Here is a 16,687-nt window from a genome sequence, read left to right on the forward strand (position 1 = left end):
TAAATAACTCTTGTCATTCGTTACTAACAGATCCTTAAGACTTCTTATATGTCTTAGTATTCTGAAATCAACTGCTGCTCTAATCCTCTGACATGTGCTGCATTGCCTAAATTGTTGTTTTTTGCTAAAAATATGTAAGTATTCATATTACGTTAACTTACCTCAGATCATCGCACATCATTTCGGTTCTAAATGCTTCGTTTTCGAACAATTCACGGCAATGCGTATAGGCTTCACATTCTCACTTCCGGCTACTCCCTTTTATTACACTCATTTTACTTCGCTTCTGCTTAACCAACCTTTCGTCGCAAACTTTTTCACCCACCCAATGTCCTCACAGAGAGATGGAAAGAGGGTGACGACAATTCAATGGGAAGCTTTCCGTTGTTTTACTACGCTCTCTTGTTCACGTCTTGTGCCTGCATCAGGTCGAAACCACTGAACGGTTATGATAAAGGAAAATTGAAATTAATGTTTGCTCAATGAAATGGTGGTGGTGAAATTGTTTTGTCACAATTCTCCCTCCCCAAAAGCGGGTTTTCTCTCTGTGAGAAGCGTTATCGCATTTCCCTGCGCTTGCTTCGTTCCGCTTCAGCGACTTCATTTTCGGCCGTTTTAAGTTTATCAGTTCGATTCGTTGGGATCCATACCATTTCCATGTTCCTGCCGTTGCTTGTGCCCTCCTTACTGCTCGGAGCCATTTATCTCGTTTATGTCGGGATTGGTTTTGTGTGTGTGTTTTTTTTTACATAATCAACAATTTATTCCGTTGGATCACTAAATTTCGAAAACGGATGGAAAGTGAGTCGTTTTGGTAAATAATTCGAATAGTAGTACGCTAAATGCAACTTACCTACTATAAACCTTCGAATTGCAACCAATCCCATCGTCTTCCTGGTTGCCAAACGATTTTTTAACAAACTAAAATACGGAAAATGGAAAATGTTAGGCACTAGCTCTGTACAACGAGTCACAAACGCGCCAACTTACCACTGGGTTGAGCATTATCTCCTCGTCCATCTTAAGAATTTGCTTGTTCAGCCCCATCACTAAGCCTATCTGTTGCTGCACCATTTCGAACACATCCTGGTCGTTGTACTCCTGGGGATCATCCTTAAACACGACCATGCCATCCTTTTGATTGATCGTGGCAAATATCTCGCCGGATTTGATCTGCAACGAAGCGACCGTATTAATACCCCCTCCGCACCCCCTCTTCTGTCTCCCTCCTGTCCCATCAACACGCACCATATTGAGAATATATGTCTCCGCTTCGGCCGGCCCGCTCAGCTGCACCCGGCTGGCCACATCGGCCAGCGACAGCGTCAGGAACGTTTTCGTCAATCGCTGGATGTTCTTCTTGTACAGCGAGGCGACGACCTGCTTCACCAGGCCCATGTTCGTGTCCCGCTGGAACGTGTCCCGGAACTTGTTCACCACATTTCGCACCTCGTCCGGTGACGAGGTGTTGTACGCACTGGACAGATCGTGGTACGCGTGGCTGAGCGGCTTCATAAACCGCGTAATCACCTGCGACGAGTACTTCGGTATGGGTAGCACCTTACCGTGCAGGATGAGCGACACCAGGATGTACTTCTTGTACGATTCGAGCATAATGTGCGACATCGCGAGGGCGGGCGTCGAGACGGCCACCTCGAAAAAGTACAGCGCCCGCTCGTAGTTCTTCACCGCCGTGTAGATCATGCCACCGTAGTAGTAGTACAGCAGGAAGTACTTCGTGTCCGCGTAGTTATCGTCGGTGGTGGCGATCGTGGCAATGTCGCAGTCCAGCAGGCGTATCGCCGGATTGAACACCTTCGCGCACAGGCACAGCTGACAGAGGTCGGCGTGGATGGGTGTTAGCTGGTTGCTGTGCAGCCGTATCTTCTCCAGCGCCAGCACCAGCACATGTATACCCTGGATGATGTGTTGTTTGTTTTTTACCAGCGCCGTCGTCAGATGGTGGCAGAGCTCGTAATCTGCGAAACGAAAGACACGAGGGGCAAGGAATGTAGACAGCAGGACTATACCCGGCCAAACCCTGGTTACCAAACAGACTACAAACTTACAAACTTGCGGTGCGAATCGCACCTGTTCCGCATCGCAGGAGCTGATGAATTCCCGCACACTGCGTAGCACATTTTCTGTGTCGTCGACATTCTGTGGGTGAGAAGAGTTACCGAGGATTAGCAAGCTCTCGCACAAACAGAAACTCTTTCTGCCGCTTACACTCGAATCGTTAAACTTGGCCGATAGCACAAACAGGTAGCCCAACGAGTGCTGCTGAATATCTAACGTTTCCATCACATTGTCCAGAATGTTGCCATTCTTCGTCACCAGCTCGACCGAATCGATTAAATATGCCACCAGCTCGCGAAAGTTGCCTGCAAAGGATCGCAAATGATGGACACAGTTCATTACCCGAAAAAGGAGCCCATTGTTTACATAATTCCGGCACACATCCCCTGCTTACCTGCACTACTCTGTGTGCGGACAAAATTAACATAATACTCTAGCGGGGAGGCCATTGTTTACAACACACGCCCGTGTTCAGGCTGGTACAGGCTGAACTGCTATGCAACGCTGCAACCGAATGGAGAATGGCCGTTTCGAGTTTCGCTAGATAAGCTCGTTCTTCGGTAGAAACGGATGAAACAATCCGCACGCTCGATGTTCCTTTCGATGCCAGCTCCGTGTTTCAGCACCACCGTACGGACATGACCATGCCCTGTTGTGTCTGCTTGGTACGCGGTGTTCGACGATGGGCCAAAACTTCCGTCCCGGTTCCCCCGATGCCGTACGTACCGTGCTGCAGCTGGCAATCAACACTCGGTTGGCTGCGCTTTCTTGTTTGGCTGATTGGCCAACCTTTGCGAGATGCTGACGAACGGGGCCAGAAGTATCACAGAGCCTCAGTATTACCGAACAAGGATGGCTTTTTTCTCCTTCGCACAAGCGATTTTGTGTCGGCAAAACGCGATTGTGTGTTTCCGAGGACGAGTGGAAGAGAACAAATGTCAACAGTGTCAGCGGGCCCGAGTGCGCTAAATGAGCCCGTTTTTGTGTTTGGGATTTTTGCTTGACACCAAGCGGTGGTTGAAAGAGCCCCGAACAAAGTTCCAATTACGTAAATTATAAACACTTTGCGTATCGTTTGCTACACAAAAAAACAGTATTTTTTACGCAACACTATAAAATTCCAACAAAATGTGAAATGTTCACATAAAAATAACTATTAATTTTCCCAATTTCAAATTTACCAACTTTTGGCTGGCAACACTGCCATAATGCAACTGTCAAACGGCGACACCGGTTGTTTTGATTTGTTTACAGTTTTTTGTGCGCCGTCGTTGATGATCAAAAAAGTAATCAAATCAGATTCTTCGTCGATAACAACAGCTGTTCAAGAAATTTCCGTCACGATTCGGTAAAAAATCGACATGTTTCTCAAACCGGGAATGGATTTACCCAACCGGAACGGTCCTAACATAATCACCCAGGTAAGCTTTGCTTGTGCCAGTGTGCGTGCGTGCGACGAGCGTTAAAGAAATGCTGGCTATCATTTTTAGAGCTACAATCATGATATGACCACCAAAGAGCATTACCAAAACACTCCCAGAAGCCATGGGTGTAAGGAATCGAATATCGTTCCAGCTGGATGGACCGCAAGAGCGGCCCAGATGGAAACGGCCACTGAACAGAATACGCATCTGGGTAAAAAGTATGCTTGTGGTGATTGTGGCATGGTGACGTGCGATACGCTACAAGCCATCAAACAGCACATGATGGAGGAACATGGATTAGTTAATCCGAAGCGATGTGCTTACCCGGAAAGGGTGGACGATCAAGAAAATCAGCTGTCGGCATCAACAGTCCCAGCGGTCGTGGATAAACTAAACTCCTCTAGCAGCAGCAGCAGCAGTATACTGTCTGCATCCTCCAGTACGTCGACCGACGATAAAGTTCCATCCTTATCTCGCAGCTCATCCTCCTGCGACGAACAGCCACCCAAAACCAATAAGCCAAAACGAAAGAGTACTCCACGCACGAGAAGGAAGAAGCTGCAGTCGGAACGAAGCCCACCACCCGCTAGCGACGAGGGTGAGCAGGATGAGGATGATTTTTTACAGTCCGTCACGCTGAAATCGCTGACGGAGAAGTTTCAGTACGAAAAGCCGCACAAATGCTCGCGGAAGGGTTGCCCGTACAAGTTCGCTTCGTTCGACATCCGTGACCAACATTTACGGTGCCACGCGGAAATCGATAGCGTACCGGAATCGGCCGACGGTAGCTGTTCGAAAACCAGCGTACCCCGCAAACGTTTCAGCTTCAAGTGCAGCCAATGTGACAGTAAGTTTGATTCGTGGAAACCATGCCTGTTGCACGTGTGGCGAGAGCATCAAATCGATCTGGGCATGCTGCGGTGTCCGATGTGCGAAAAGCGCTACGTCTACACGGTGCACGTGTTCAAGCATCTGCAAACGCACCGCCGAAAGCAAACGCTCGATGTGCCGTGCCGGGTGTGCGGCAAGAAGTTTCTCAACACATCGCAACGCTCGGTGCACGAGGCGCTGCACCGGAAGAAGGAACCGCACGACGAGGAAGACGAGCTGGAGGGGAACGAAAAGCCACGCTGGTACGCGGAACGGCGGTGCGACATCTGCAAACACATGTTTTCCAACTCGAAGATCCTGTCCAAGCACATCAAAACGGTACACTTGAAAATAAAACCGTTCGTGTGTAACGTGTGCGGGTACAAGTGTGCCCGTAAAGCGACACTGAACGTAAGTACGCGTAAGGGAAGACATTCGCCTTTACCGCTTAAAACAACCCATCTTTTCCACCATTCAGATTCACATCCGGCAGCACTCGGGGCTGAAACCGCTGGCCTGCAAAAGCTGCACCTTCCGGACGGCCGACCCAAGCGCACTCAGCTACCACGAACGGCGCCATCGCAACGAAAAGGCGTATCAGTGCAAAACGTGTGGCATTCGGCTGGTGCAACCGAGTGCGCTACGCGGCCACATCCAAACCCAACACCCGCAGGAATACCAGCGCATGAAATGTACGCTGTGCGATTATGCGTCGATCAATGCGCAGAACCTCAAACGACACCAAGCCAACCATAAGGCGGGCTTGATAAGGACGAACGATGAAGATTCGCAGATGGATTGTGAGGACGATCGGCGGGAGCATAGCCACCGGGCGCAGCATGGTATCGGAGCAACAGCGAGCGAACGGCAGCCGGCAACTAATGCTCCGGAAATTTCGTTCGACTGCTTTCTGCCGCTCGAGAGCGTTGATTCCGTGGTGCATGATACCGGTGGCATCACGATACCGGCCGCGGTCGTTACCGTACCGGCTGCCCTGTCCGAAGAGACGCAGTTCCCGATTTAAGCACGTTCACGTGATGCTGCATTACATACCGGTTTTTTGCATTTAAATTCAAATGTTGAAGTCATGGCGCTGGACTTAAATGTCGTTGCTAAACGCAAGATTCGAATGAAATACGCGAGTCAAATAAAATGAAAAAGCCCTTTAAACTTTTGAATGAATGAAGAACAGATTGAATGAAAGCATCAGCTAATTGCTGGAATTGTATACCAAGATGACTAATCCAGCTCTATACGTTAAGGAAATAAATGGAAAAGCCAATTAAATTACTTAAATATTCCTTTTTGAAACACTTCGGGATCATATCTACACGAAGTGCTCCAACGCAAGACCCAATAAGAATAAGCAGGCTTCAAGAGTTATCGGACCTGGCGTGGAAGGGACAGCACTACAAAAGCTAGCGCGAGACAGTGTCAATGTCATCCAAAATCTGAATTACAGTGATCGGCTGTTGGTGGAGTTGTGCAAGATGGGACTCTGGACAGGCTTACCACAGCCATCGTTTGGTTTCGTTGGATGAAGTTGGAAAAATACCAGATCCCCTGTCCATCAACTGTTATTTATGCGAATGACTGTTCTTCTGCACTGGATCACATTCGCGTAACTCAAGAAGTTACGTCTACCAAGGAGGAGATGAGACTAGTTGTCTGGAGAGCCTTGAAATTTTCATTTTTCCGTAATGTCTGATCGTCGAAGCCTCCTTAATCGCCCTGAAGGCCTAATCTGACATGGGACCTCGTAGAGAAAGCTATCTCGTTTTCGAAAAGACAGGATTCAAAAGAGTTTCTTAAGTTCTTAGAGTCTGTCATAGACACCGTCGCGTCCTAATTGCTCCCACAAGCAAGCAAATGCCAATGAGGGTCACGAGTGCCTATACACCATTTGCAGATAGTGGTGCAGATATCCTTTTGAGAGCCAATGCCGAAGCAACGTGATGCTCGTCGGGGACTCGTTCCACACATCGACAGTTTTGGCTGTATCAGATCGAGTGGAGTCGAACCTGTCGGAGATCGGATCGGAGCCATGGATGGACTTCGTGGCTTCGTGGAAAGAGATGAGCGACCTATGTAGCCAACCTTGAACGCCATTGCAGTTACGTTGACCTGCGGGACGATTGATGAACGCATCGATCGTCTCATTCCCACGTTCGCCGCAGCCGATCGTATTTCACCTAAAACTGCAATCCGGCAATTCGCACGCTCAGTACTATCTCTTGTCACCTCACTTCTACACTTCTTCCCTAAACTTGTAACGGCTTCGGCCTCTCGGACATCAAGACCACTTGCCGCCCACTCCAATCGTTCACGGGAACTCGTCACCGATTCAAACACCAACTTCATACAACTGACAGATAATACAAGTGAGTAGTGTGATACACTACACCAACTTTCCGAACCAAGGTTGTTCAGCAAACAGCAAACTTACTTTTGCACCAGAGCTCGAGGCTCGATGCTACAATTGTTCTCCAGTTATGCTAATAGCAACTCAACATTTTCTCACGCGAAAATTTCCATTTCCCATTATGATTCGGGGTGTGAAGTGGAGTGGACCAATTCGTTCACCGCAATTACCCCGCAATTAGTGTAGTGTGAACAGTGTACCAGGCTGGAGATGAGTTACGAGTACGCCATTGCAGCAGAATCCGACCGAGGCATGGTTCGTGAAGCGCTGGCCACCTACTTCTACCCTGAAGAACCGCTTACCTTAGCCCATCGCGATGGTCCAGCCGTTACGGAGGACGACATGGAAGCGGCTCTTTCCTTCCTTGCGCAGGGTACCGTAACCTTAGCACGTGTCGATGTCACTGGAGAGCTAGTTGGACTTGCGGTTGGAGGGCGCTCGGCAGATGCCGGTACCACCATCACCACACGAAAGTACGCCGATATTGTAGCGTTTCTGGAGTGTTTAAGTGCGCGTGCTGCCGGTGCCGAGTGTTCCTCCGCTTCGTCGTACCACGTGTACATGCTGGCAGTACATCCGGCCCACCGAGGCCATTCGATCGGTCGTCGGCTGATGGAGCAGCAGTTCGAACTGGTTCGTGCCCGTTGGCCGTCGCTACCAACTGTCACGGTGGAGGCAACAAGTGCCACTTCCTTGCGGCTAATGAAACGCATCGGGATGCGTGAAACGGCACGGTTAGGTTTCGCGGACTATCGAGATGAGGCTGGTGAGCAAGCTTTCTTTGGCCATGGGGAAGTGATTCGCTTGGAGCTGAAGCTGTAAGCGTTGTTGGGGCGTTGTAGTTAGTAGAAGCGAATAAAGTAAAGTTAAGAAGCACTCACCGCTATACGAGTCCTACCCCCGATGCGTTCGGACCAAGCACAATTCTTCGACTGTTGGTTTAGAGGTTTTGTTTTTTTTCGGTTTTGTTATTTTATTATTTCCACCTCCTTCACACACTCACAATTCTACCATGCTTTTCATGCGCCATCATCCCATCATCAGCGGCGTTAACTTTTCTCACGGCACTTTTCACTCATTCAACACACATGATATTATTCCCGGTGTAATCTAGGCATATGACAGAACCGAAGAGGAAAGAACCACAAACAATGTATCCATTGTAGCGGACCTTACAACGAGAAACGTAAGAACATCTTGGGTTAGTTATTAACACCAGGTTGTTTTTTTTTATGACACCCAGTGTATGTAGATAGTGGACAATTATCTAGCGTCTTGTCTCCCATCCCTATCGGGATGCTTTCCATATGCTTCCTCGGGCACCAAAAAATACCACAACACAAGTCTAACATTTTCCGCCTAATGGTTTTTTTTTTTGTTTCTTTAACATACATCCACCAGAAGAGATAATAATTTCCCGCCATTTTACATGTAAACTCTCTCTTCCTTTCTACGATTTCTGTCCATTAATTTTTGAATTGTTTCTTATGCTGGAAGTTGATTTCCAGAACTGAAGAACAACTTGCGCACTACTCTGCGTCCGGAACCTTGAAGAAAAATTGAACGGTGACTACGGGCATTACTAAAGTCGCAGTGAGAAGTCCATAAGCTGAGCGTTGGTCGTGGTTATCCCGAGCGCCTAAATGTATGCAAGTGCCTCTTTTTTTTAATAACGCACAACGGTGATTTCCCAAGGGAAAACGGCACACTTGACACCAGATGGACGACACACTATTACTTCGCTGTGTGTGTGTGTGAGTGTGAAAGAACTAGTATCATTAGTTTGAATTCTTCTAATGCACACACTACGCGCAGCAAACAGTTCGAGTTGATCCGTAGGTGGGAAGAGAGATAACTGGAGAGCGAGTGGCATATGTATGTAAGAGACTGATCTACAATAAATTTGGCTCAACATCTGCAGGGATTCCTGAAGAGGATGGGTGTGCTAGTAAAACACCTTCATTTGCATCTTACATCTCGTGTTCTACTCAACCTGTGGCACTCAGCACTTTAGCTCTCTCTCTCTCTCAATCGCCCATTACACCAAAACCAAATCGAGCACGTATCGATCTTTCAGCTTGCATCTTTCGTTCCAGTTCACCAGCAGTTCTGGAGTACTGCCTTAAGTAATGCTGTCTACTATTCCCAACACGAAGAAAGATGGGCCCCAAGCTGGAAAAAAGTGTGTTTGTGTGTTGGTTTTTTTTACACCCGGGGGAATTTTTCTTCTATTTTTTATTCTACTGCTAGGTGCATTAATCGGTTTGCTAGTTGCTCTATAATAAAACCTTACTATTTGTTTTACTAACTTGCCGTAAAATATGTAAACCGTGTGGGTGTGTGTTTGTGGAACGACAATAAACGAAATAAAGGACCAGCCTTTCTGCAATTTCTAATCTATCCCGTCCTCCCGTTGCCCCAGCCAAGCACTAACTCTCTCTCTCTCTCTCTCTCTCTCTCTCTCTCTCTCTCTCTCTCTCTCTCTGCTATCTCTATATACTGTTACTGCTTTTAGTTGTTACGTGTATGTTACTTTAGAATATGAACAATAAATGGATGAATAGCAGCGCAGCAGCATATTTAAAGGCAAGCTATATCCGCGACCATAAACCATAAACCGCCATAAGCGCTAGGAAACGGTTAGTGCGTACTGTTGAAACGAATGCCTTAAAGCGTACCAACCAAATCTACCATTATTGGCGAGAAAAACCAGCAGAAGAAACCAAGTCACGACACAAAACAGGTGTAAAACTTATACCTCTCTCTACACTGCCGATTTTCGCGCTCTCTTTCCACCAAATCACCACCATTCTCTTCGCACTAGAATTCATTTTTATTTCTTGTATGCGCGGTCACTATATACTGTACATTAAAACATCTCACAAGGCAACATCACATATCGTGGGAGATGCGAGTGCCGGAAAAAGTGCGTGAAAAGTGTATGCCTTTTTTTCCTTTCTGTTCTGTTTATGCTTCGATTGAAACGATTTACAAGGTTTCCACAGGCCGGTCCACCATTGTAACACTGTATGTTAACAGCATCATCAAACACTACTTAGACCTTTTTGCCGATGATTTTTCATGATTTCCATTATAAAACTTCAATTAAATTTTAAAAATAAATCAGTTAGATATTGTTGTTAGTTATGTTGAGAAATTTCAATGCGTTTTCTATTCCAAGAGCATCCTTCTACGTCTCGGTGCCTGCTATTTCTTTCTTCGGCTTGTCCCGCGTACACGAAGGCGGTCTTGGATGGGATTCGATCTCCGGTCTGGCCTTGTGAAGATCGGTGTCGTATGCGCTTCCGCCACCGGACTACCCCCAATTGATTAGAATCAATTGAAATGATACGGGAATTATCAGGGCGAAACCGCATATAAACATTGTATCGAAAATAGTATTTTCCATTGTCGAATAAGGATTTTACGGAGTCGAAAGTTGGTTTTCCCTTTGTTGAGAAGGGTTGAGAATTGCATATGCGATGTCGGATTAGTGTTTGATGCTGTTGACACATAGTGTAACGGTGTTGAACTGGCCTGAGAAACCCTGTAAAAGTAGCGGTGCACGATAGAGACTACTTAAAGAGGCAAATGTAGGAGCGTGTTCCACCGACAGATAGACGGTACGCAGAAAGTACACGAGACAGTGTTTGGCAATAAGTGAAAGAAAAACACCAATCGGGCTTGTGCCTTATTTTACACCAACCAGTTAGAGAAAGGATCAAATTTTGATCTGCAAAGACACGGTATTGCACACGACACATGTTTACCTTCCCCATTACTGTCTTTTGTGTAGTATGTTTGATTGTTTTACCTATTTGTTTGACGGGATATCAGCGTACCCTGGTAGCAATGTGTGTTTGCTCTTTTTTCTCGGGCTTAAGCACGCCCTCTCTCTCACTCTCTCTTGGCCTTTTCATCCACCGTTGATCGGTCTCCGGATCTTTCTAAAGCTTAATATAAAGTCCTCAGGGTTTGGTAGGCTCCCAAACACCCTCCCTGATCACCAAAAGAAGTTGATTACATGATCCTCTAATGTGTGTCTTATCTTGCGGGCAGCATGATAGGACTTTGCTCAAAGAAAATTGACAAATTCGCCAAACTATACTATCCTGAAGAACTGCAGGCAAGAATTCAAAATTCGAATATGCCCGTTAATTTCACCGTGAACAAAAGCCAGAACATGGCGAAAACAAGGCGACCGATCATTAAAAATGTTCTCTCTCTCTCTCTCTCTCTCTCTCATTGTCACCAGGGTAGCGTCCCTCTGCTTCAGTAGTGCGGCAGCGAGATTTACATCAACATATACCCAAAAAGACACCAAACAGCTAAAAACGTTGAGAAAATGGTTAATGTACCTGTGTGTGTGTATGTGTGTGTGTGTGTGTGTGTGTGTGTGTGTGTGTGTTGGTTTCCTGTAACGCTCCTGTAACGCGCGCCGGTAACGCTTCGCCCTTCGGGTTAAAGTTATTCGTGGTTCATACTGGTTATAATTGTGCTTTCAGCCTGCCCTTACACGGATTCCCTTTCCAAACTGATTGACCCCCGTCCCATGGGTCTCTTTCTTAACGCCTTTTGATTACAAAATCCACTTCCAATTACAATTTTTTTTTACCAACCATTTCGATTAAAAAAGTTGTTAAGAAGCGCTGCTGTATGGCTGCTGCTTTTTTTCTTTCAATTTCCTGCGCTGAATATTTGCTTGCTTTTTTTGAATCTTTTCTGGACCCTGCTCTAACCTTGATGCGCCATCCAGATGCGTTATCCAAATCGCACGTGCCGCACAACGGGAAAATCTATTTTCTATACAAGCTGTACTTTTCTTCCTACCTTCACCGAAAATTTTCCCTATCCGGCCGTGCTTCGTCGATCAAACCATTTTTTTATGCTGCCTTTTTACATTGACCTTCTGATCATACTAACACAAATCGTTCGGTTATAAATACTTAACTAATTCATTGCATTAATTTATAGAGAAATTAGCAAACGCGTGAAAAATTAAACGCGCCGACGCAATCCACCTCCGAGATACAGCATGCGCGACGTGCAACTCGGGCACAAATCTAACTCACCGGTCAACCGGTGCTAATACAACATTCTGATCCGACCGAAAACAGATAACCGCTTTAGCTGGACCACTGTTTCCTGTTCCAAAACCATTCGTTTAAGTAAACTGTACGCACGTGCACATCAATCACAAGCGTCGACGAGCGTTCGCTGCCGGCCTACCGTACATGCGCACCTCGGTGCATCTCTAGCGCCACCGATGGTCCGCCAGATTGATGGTGAATTGAAAGATTGCGTGAGAATCGAGAACCGAATTTTCTACTGCTAGCAAACGCCACCAAACATGAGAAACAAAACGCGCGCATAACCGAATCGACGACGGTGGAGAAATCAAGTCATTCACAAGTTTTCCTTTCCTCGTTTCCGTATACACATGTCACTGCCAGGAAGTTATAGACGGCAAGAGCCTGCTCACTACACAACAGCACATCGACCTAATCGGACCATCCATTCATCTCGGTATATTCGGTGTGTAGCAGCACGTGCGAATCGCAGTTATGTGGCGATCATCCCCCCCTCAGCAGCTCGATTCTTGTGTTTTTGTGTGTGTTTTGTTTTGCTGTTTAAACGGACAGTGACACGAAACTGTTGTACTGGGTAATGTTTCGCTTGAGAATGTCGGCACACAGGCCGAGCACACGCTCGAACCGAGCCCGATCCAGCTTGACACATTTCAGCGGTCCACGGGCAATTACGGTGGCGGCACGGGGTCGATCGAGCAGCAGCGCAATCTCACCGAAGTAATCCGACGGTCCAAGCCGACCAACTTCTGCTGCCTCTTCGTTCTAGAAAAAAAGGGCATACGGCATAGGTTAACTTCATGCTTCACAGTTGGTCCTCGCCTTTGTCAGCTCCATACTTCGCCACGTTTCTGCATGACGGTTGCACATCCTTCCACGATAATGTAGAAATCGTTGCCCGGTTCACCTTGCTTTACGATCGTTTCACCATCCTCGAAGCTAACCGGCTCGAGCGCATCGGCCACCGTAAGCCGTTCCCATTTGTCGAGGCTCTCTGCAATGAACAGTGTCAATCAAGTTAAAGATTCAATTATAAACTCTCCCCCACCAAAACTTACCTAGAATTGAGACGCGCGACAGGAACTCTTCGTACATCTTGCGCTTTCGAATCGTCGAACCCATCAGAATGCGACGGTACGAGTCCCGATCGATGCCCCACAGCTTTACATCGGTTTTGGCACGGACGGTGGCCGCACGAGGCGTACCGTAGATCAAGGCAAGCTCACCAAAGCTGCCACCTTCGCTGATCGTCGTTACCTGTTCATTATTTACAAAGACCTGCAACGAAAGGGAGATTTGTATGTCAGGAAAAGATTCTTAATTTTAACCAGTTTAATGTTGCCTCCTAGCGATTGGGGCGGTCCGGTGGCCGAGGTGATAACGGCGCCGGTATTCACACGGCAGGACCGGGGTTCAAATCCCATCCAGACCGCCTCCCGTCCGTACGTAATCATCATTGGCTGACTATTATACTACGGGTAAAATTAAGTCACAGAAAATCAGCAATGGCAAGCTGACCTCTCGACGTTGTATAGTGCCAAGGAAGAACAAGAATGTCTGGTAGTATCTTAACTTCAAATTAGTAACCGAGGGCGGCCCGGAGGAAGATGCCGGTCTTGGTACGGCAGGACCGGGTTTCAAGTCCCATCCGGACCGTTCTGCCGTAGTGAAGACTGACTATCCAACTATGTGGTATCTTTAAGCCTAATAAGCCAGACATTTCAGGCATGACCTAATAAAAGGTCGTTATGCCTAAGAAGAAGAAGAAGAAGAATGCTTGAAACAGCCACCATGGAATGAAAACGTTTGATATCAAGAGGACAGGATCTTTTCTGTGCTGTACTAAATAGTGCATTGGCTATGTCCCCCCTGAGACATGTAATCCCCTAAACCTATCGAGGCATTGGTGATTTTATAGTTCCGCACTTTAGATTCATGTTTCAAAATACTGACCAAAGTTTATCATTTCTAAGCATTGGACAAACGCTCAGTATTGATTGATATCGTGACTTTGACGTGGTCAACATGGACGACAATAAACCATACTGAACAACCAAGGTATTTTCTGTTCCGCTCTAAGGAAGTATGTCTTGACGTCTAATATGTCTCTTCTCCAAGATTCTCCTCCCAAGATTCATGTCGTTAGGAGTGGCAGTCTCTTGCTGAAAGTTACACAGTTTTTTCTTTCAAAAAACCCTTTGCTCACCATATTGAAGTAAATAGACCATCCAAAAATAATAATCCATCGATGATTACCAACCAATCCAGTCTTCCAATAGATGGGTCAATAGATTAGAAGGTAAAGCTTCTATCAAAGAGTTTTCTCCAATCATGTTGTATGTTTGGCTTTGATTCACTATGCAAGAGTAGATTACCAAGGCCACGAACGAGTCGAAAAACATTCTTACATTTCTTTCTTACAACTTAATGTACAAGTTGGGTTAAGATACCTACGGTCCAAAAATTCGTGGCAGTATTTTAGAATACTTCGTCAGCGCAGTATTCTAGAAACATTGAATCCGCACGCTTAGTATTCTTAATCCGAAATTGCTTCATTGATCCTCGATATCTTATACGCCTATAGAAAGGATCCACTCAGCAGTGAAGTTCATCTGCTGATGACAGCTAGGCACTTCTATTAACAACCACCAGGAAAAGCCATCTCCGCTAGGAACAGAGAACATATGCAATCATTCGTCCATGGGAAATGAAAATTGCCACCATTTGATTAAATCGAAACAGTTGTCTTGGGCACTTCCAATGGCTGCTGCCGAGGATTATCCTGACCGAACGAGGAAACGAGGCGACCCCCTTCCAGAACCACTTTCATTTTCCCTGATTAGGATTTGGGGCTGGGAAATCGGTTTGTACTCTGGCACAGATTGTTCTCGTGTGAACATCCGTCAAGAGAGACACACCAACGGATGAAAGGAACGCTCTCTGTCGGATGCCTCATATGTGCTTCACACATCCCTTTTGTGGGATAACTTTTAATTAGGAAAAGACTTTTTTTTCGTTGACGCTCGTTTTATCATCATTGCACAGCTTGCTCTCGTTGGTTTTCGTTGCGGTGCATACACGACGCTGTTCACCAGGATGCCCTTTGAATGCATGTTATTGCAACGGAGCGGTATCCGTCCCACAACTATCTGCCGAACTATGCTAAACCACACCCGCACCACCGTGATGGGAAAGCTTTGGACGTAGCATATTAACTACGGAAGCTACCATATCCCGGAAAGGTCAAGGATATGGATCGGTCGGAAAGGTCAGACCGGACGAAGCACAGGATTCGAAAATTAAAAACTTCGCCCACCCATATGCCCGAGGCGATCGGCCCGGTTGGGACAAGCGAGCTATTGATGTGACTTTCAATACCATAATCAGTGTAGCAGGCAAAAGGGTAACTCGGCAGGCGGTAAGCGGTGCCCTTTGTGTGGAATAAAAACAGCTGACATACGGTGGGTTTTGAAATTAAATTTAACGAAGTTTTACAAGTACAATTTGTGCCACGCACCGGTCAACGATTCGCCCGTATGACGCTGTCGCTGCGAGTTGACTGAATGGAACCGGAAAATTCTAATTGAAACAACGCAACCACAAATGACCACTCACCATCATCAGCCCCAGTTCGGTCACAACATTTCCACTGATGAGGTGATGGGGATGCTCTATTTATTACCATCTTTGTCTGGTGGTCATCTACTTGAAGCTTCAATTGAGTTCCTTCCCTCCACCGCACGACGAGAGTGGGCAAGGCATCGTCGCAAACCTCCCTCAGGATGCATCAAACGTTAAGACGTGGTGCGGCACACTGTGACGATATTATGCGGAATCGATTACTCGCTCAGCTTCAGCCCATCCCGTTGGTCACGTTTCACGGAGTGGTGCACAAGATTGTGTCGCTCTGCTGGGTGGCAGGTCCTGATGGCTGACACACAACCACACCGGCGTGTGTCAAGCGGTGAAGCAGTGTGGCGTAGGACTAGCCGTTGGGTTGATTTTATGACCACGATCAGGACACGGCTATACGTATCCTGGGCCCACCACACTTTAATAAACGTAGTGTTGTAAGCCAGGCCCGCCACAAAACCCCAAAACAATTTGTCGTAATCTGTCAGTTTACGGTCTGATGCGTGACGGTGAGGGTTAAGGGTCGTGTAAACCGTAAACCCGAACCCATCCACAGTCTGTCGGCAGGGAATGTTTCATCGTCCAAGGTACCATATGTTCAATCATTCCTGGATTAGCGCTGCAAAGCGCTCTATACATGACACATTTCCGGGAGGTGTTTTCAATTTCGGACACTTGGCTCTCTTTAACTTTCGCTTTATGGCAGAATTAGGGCGGAACAATAGTACCTCAAATTAATTCTGTTTACGTTTGATATGGGTATCTTTATCTGATAAGCTGAGCTTAGTCGCTAAAGTATTCCGTAAATGTTTGCTACGGCGATTGTATTCCAATTCCAACTAGAGTCTCTTGGAACGCTTGAATAAGCCATCAGAATTCTTCCAAAAATGTTGGTTCTTTGTTAGCCTCTGGGCTGAACGACCTGTTAGGCCTTACGGATCATACACTAAATTCTTCTTCCGTCTGTGGCACTACAACCTAAGGAAATCTAGACCTAGCATTCCTGACCATCTTCTCTTTATTATATTCCCTTAGCTGGATACATAATCATAAGTATGATCTTCTTCTTCCCGGGCACTACATCCTCGTAAGTTCTCGGACTGGCCATTTCTGGACTTGATTTTAAAAAAGTAGTCAGTTCTCATTACATGGGAATTGTCCGGGTGGGATTT

At 46.6% G+C, this 16,687-nt stretch overlaps 4 protein-coding genes across 19 annotated transcripts in view; 2 read left to right on the forward strand and 2 right to left on the reverse strand.

Moving 5' to 3' along the window:
- Window positions 1-227: 227 nt before the first annotated feature.
- On the reverse strand, window positions 228-3,024 carry LOC118509607 (COP9 signalosome complex subunit 3). 4 transcript variants are annotated; one of them, XR_004905898.1, is made up of 8 exons: window positions 2,474-3,023; window positions 2,230-2,384; window positions 2,070-2,160; window positions 1,249-1,979; window positions 991-1,173; window positions 854-921; window positions 651-777; window positions 228-438 (listed from the first exon to the last, which is right to left on the reverse strand). XR_004905898.1 is itself a non-coding variant. In XM_036050416.1 (7 exons), exons 1-7 carry the CDS (start codon window positions 2,526-2,528, stop codon window positions 762-764), a joined length of 1,299 nt encoding a protein of 432 aa, XP_035906309.1. In that variant the 5' UTR covers window positions 2,529-3,023; the 3' UTR covers window positions 228-761. The 4 variants fall into 4 exon arrangements, 2 of the variants coding, with proteins under 2 accessions (XP_035906309.1, XP_035906308.1); XR_004905897.1 differs by having other exon boundaries at window positions 2,070-2,384; window positions 2,474-3,024; XM_036050416.1 differs by having other exon boundaries at window positions 228-777.
- Window positions 3,025-3,295: 271 nt separating this feature from the next.
- Window positions 3,296-5,562, forward strand: LOC118509604 (zinc finger protein 658). Its single transcript, XM_036050400.1, has 3 exons — window positions 3,296-3,500; window positions 3,570-4,784; window positions 4,852-5,562. Exons 1-3 carry the CDS (start codon window positions 3,441-3,443, stop codon window positions 5,395-5,397), a joined length of 1,821 nt encoding a protein of 606 aa, XP_035906293.1. The 5' UTR covers window positions 3,296-3,440; the 3' UTR covers window positions 5,398-5,562.
- Window positions 5,563-6,975: 1,413 nt separating this feature from the next.
- Window positions 6,976-8,456, forward strand: LOC118509609. The gene has a single exon (XM_036050419.1). It carries the CDS (start codon window positions 7,006-7,008, stop codon window positions 7,615-7,617), a length of 612 nt encoding a protein of 203 aa, XP_035906312.1. The 5' UTR covers window positions 6,976-7,005; the 3' UTR covers window positions 7,618-8,456.
- Window positions 7,748-16,687, reverse strand: part of LOC118509605 (cAMP-dependent protein kinase type I regulatory subunit) — a 63,234-nt gene continuing 54,294 nt past the window's right edge. For all 13 annotated transcript variants that reach the window (XM_036050402.1, XM_036050401.1, XM_036050403.1 and 10 more), the window contains 3 exons: window positions 12,941-13,160; window positions 12,722-12,876; window positions 7,748-12,647 (listed from right to left, as the gene is read on the reverse strand). In XM_036050402.1, the coding sequence (XP_035906295.1) occupies window positions 12,426-12,647; window positions 12,722-12,876; window positions 12,941-13,160 (597 nt within the window). In that variant the 3' untranslated portion in view covers window positions 7,748-12,425. The remainder of the gene's footprint in view (window positions 12,648-12,721; window positions 12,877-12,940; window positions 13,161-16,687) is intronic.

The sequence above is a fragment of the Anopheles stephensi genome, chromosome 3 (genome assembly GCF_013141755.1).
Source record: "Anopheles stephensi strain Indian chromosome 3, UCI_ANSTEP_V1.0, whole genome shotgun sequence".
NCBI lineage: Eukaryota > Metazoa > Arthropoda > Insecta > Diptera > Culicidae > Anopheles > Anopheles stephensi.

Bases quoted from the DNA above. Each gene is read 5' to 3' on its own strand.
- LOC118509609 (XM_036050419.1), top strand. From the start codon at position 7,006: ATGAGTTACGAGTACGCCATTGCAGCAGAATCCGACCGAGGCATGGTT.
- LOC118509607 (XM_036050415.1), bottom strand. From the start codon at position 2,528: ATGGCCTCCCCGCTAGAGTATTATGTTAATTTTGTCCGCACACAGAGT. The intron at 2,385-2,473 runs GTAAGCAGGGGA...GATCCTTTGCAG, and splicing joins CCGCACACAGAGTAGTGCAG to GCAACTTTCGCGAGCTGGTG. The intron at 1,980-2,069 runs GTAAGTTTGTAG...TTCGTTTCGCAG, and splicing joins GCGATTCGCACCGCAAGTTT to ATTACGAGCTCTGCCACCAT.
- LOC118509604 (XM_036050400.1), top strand. From the start codon at position 3,441: ATGTTTCTCAAACCGGGAATGGATTTACCCAACCGGAACGGTCCTAAC. The intron at 3,501-3,569 runs GTAAGCTTTGCT...TATCATTTTTAG, and splicing joins GTCCTAACATAATCACCCAG to AGCTACAATCATGATATGAC. The intron at 4,785-4,851 runs GTAAGTACGCGT...TCCACCATTCAG, and splicing joins CCCGTAAAGCGACACTGAAC to ATTCACATCCGGCAGCACTC.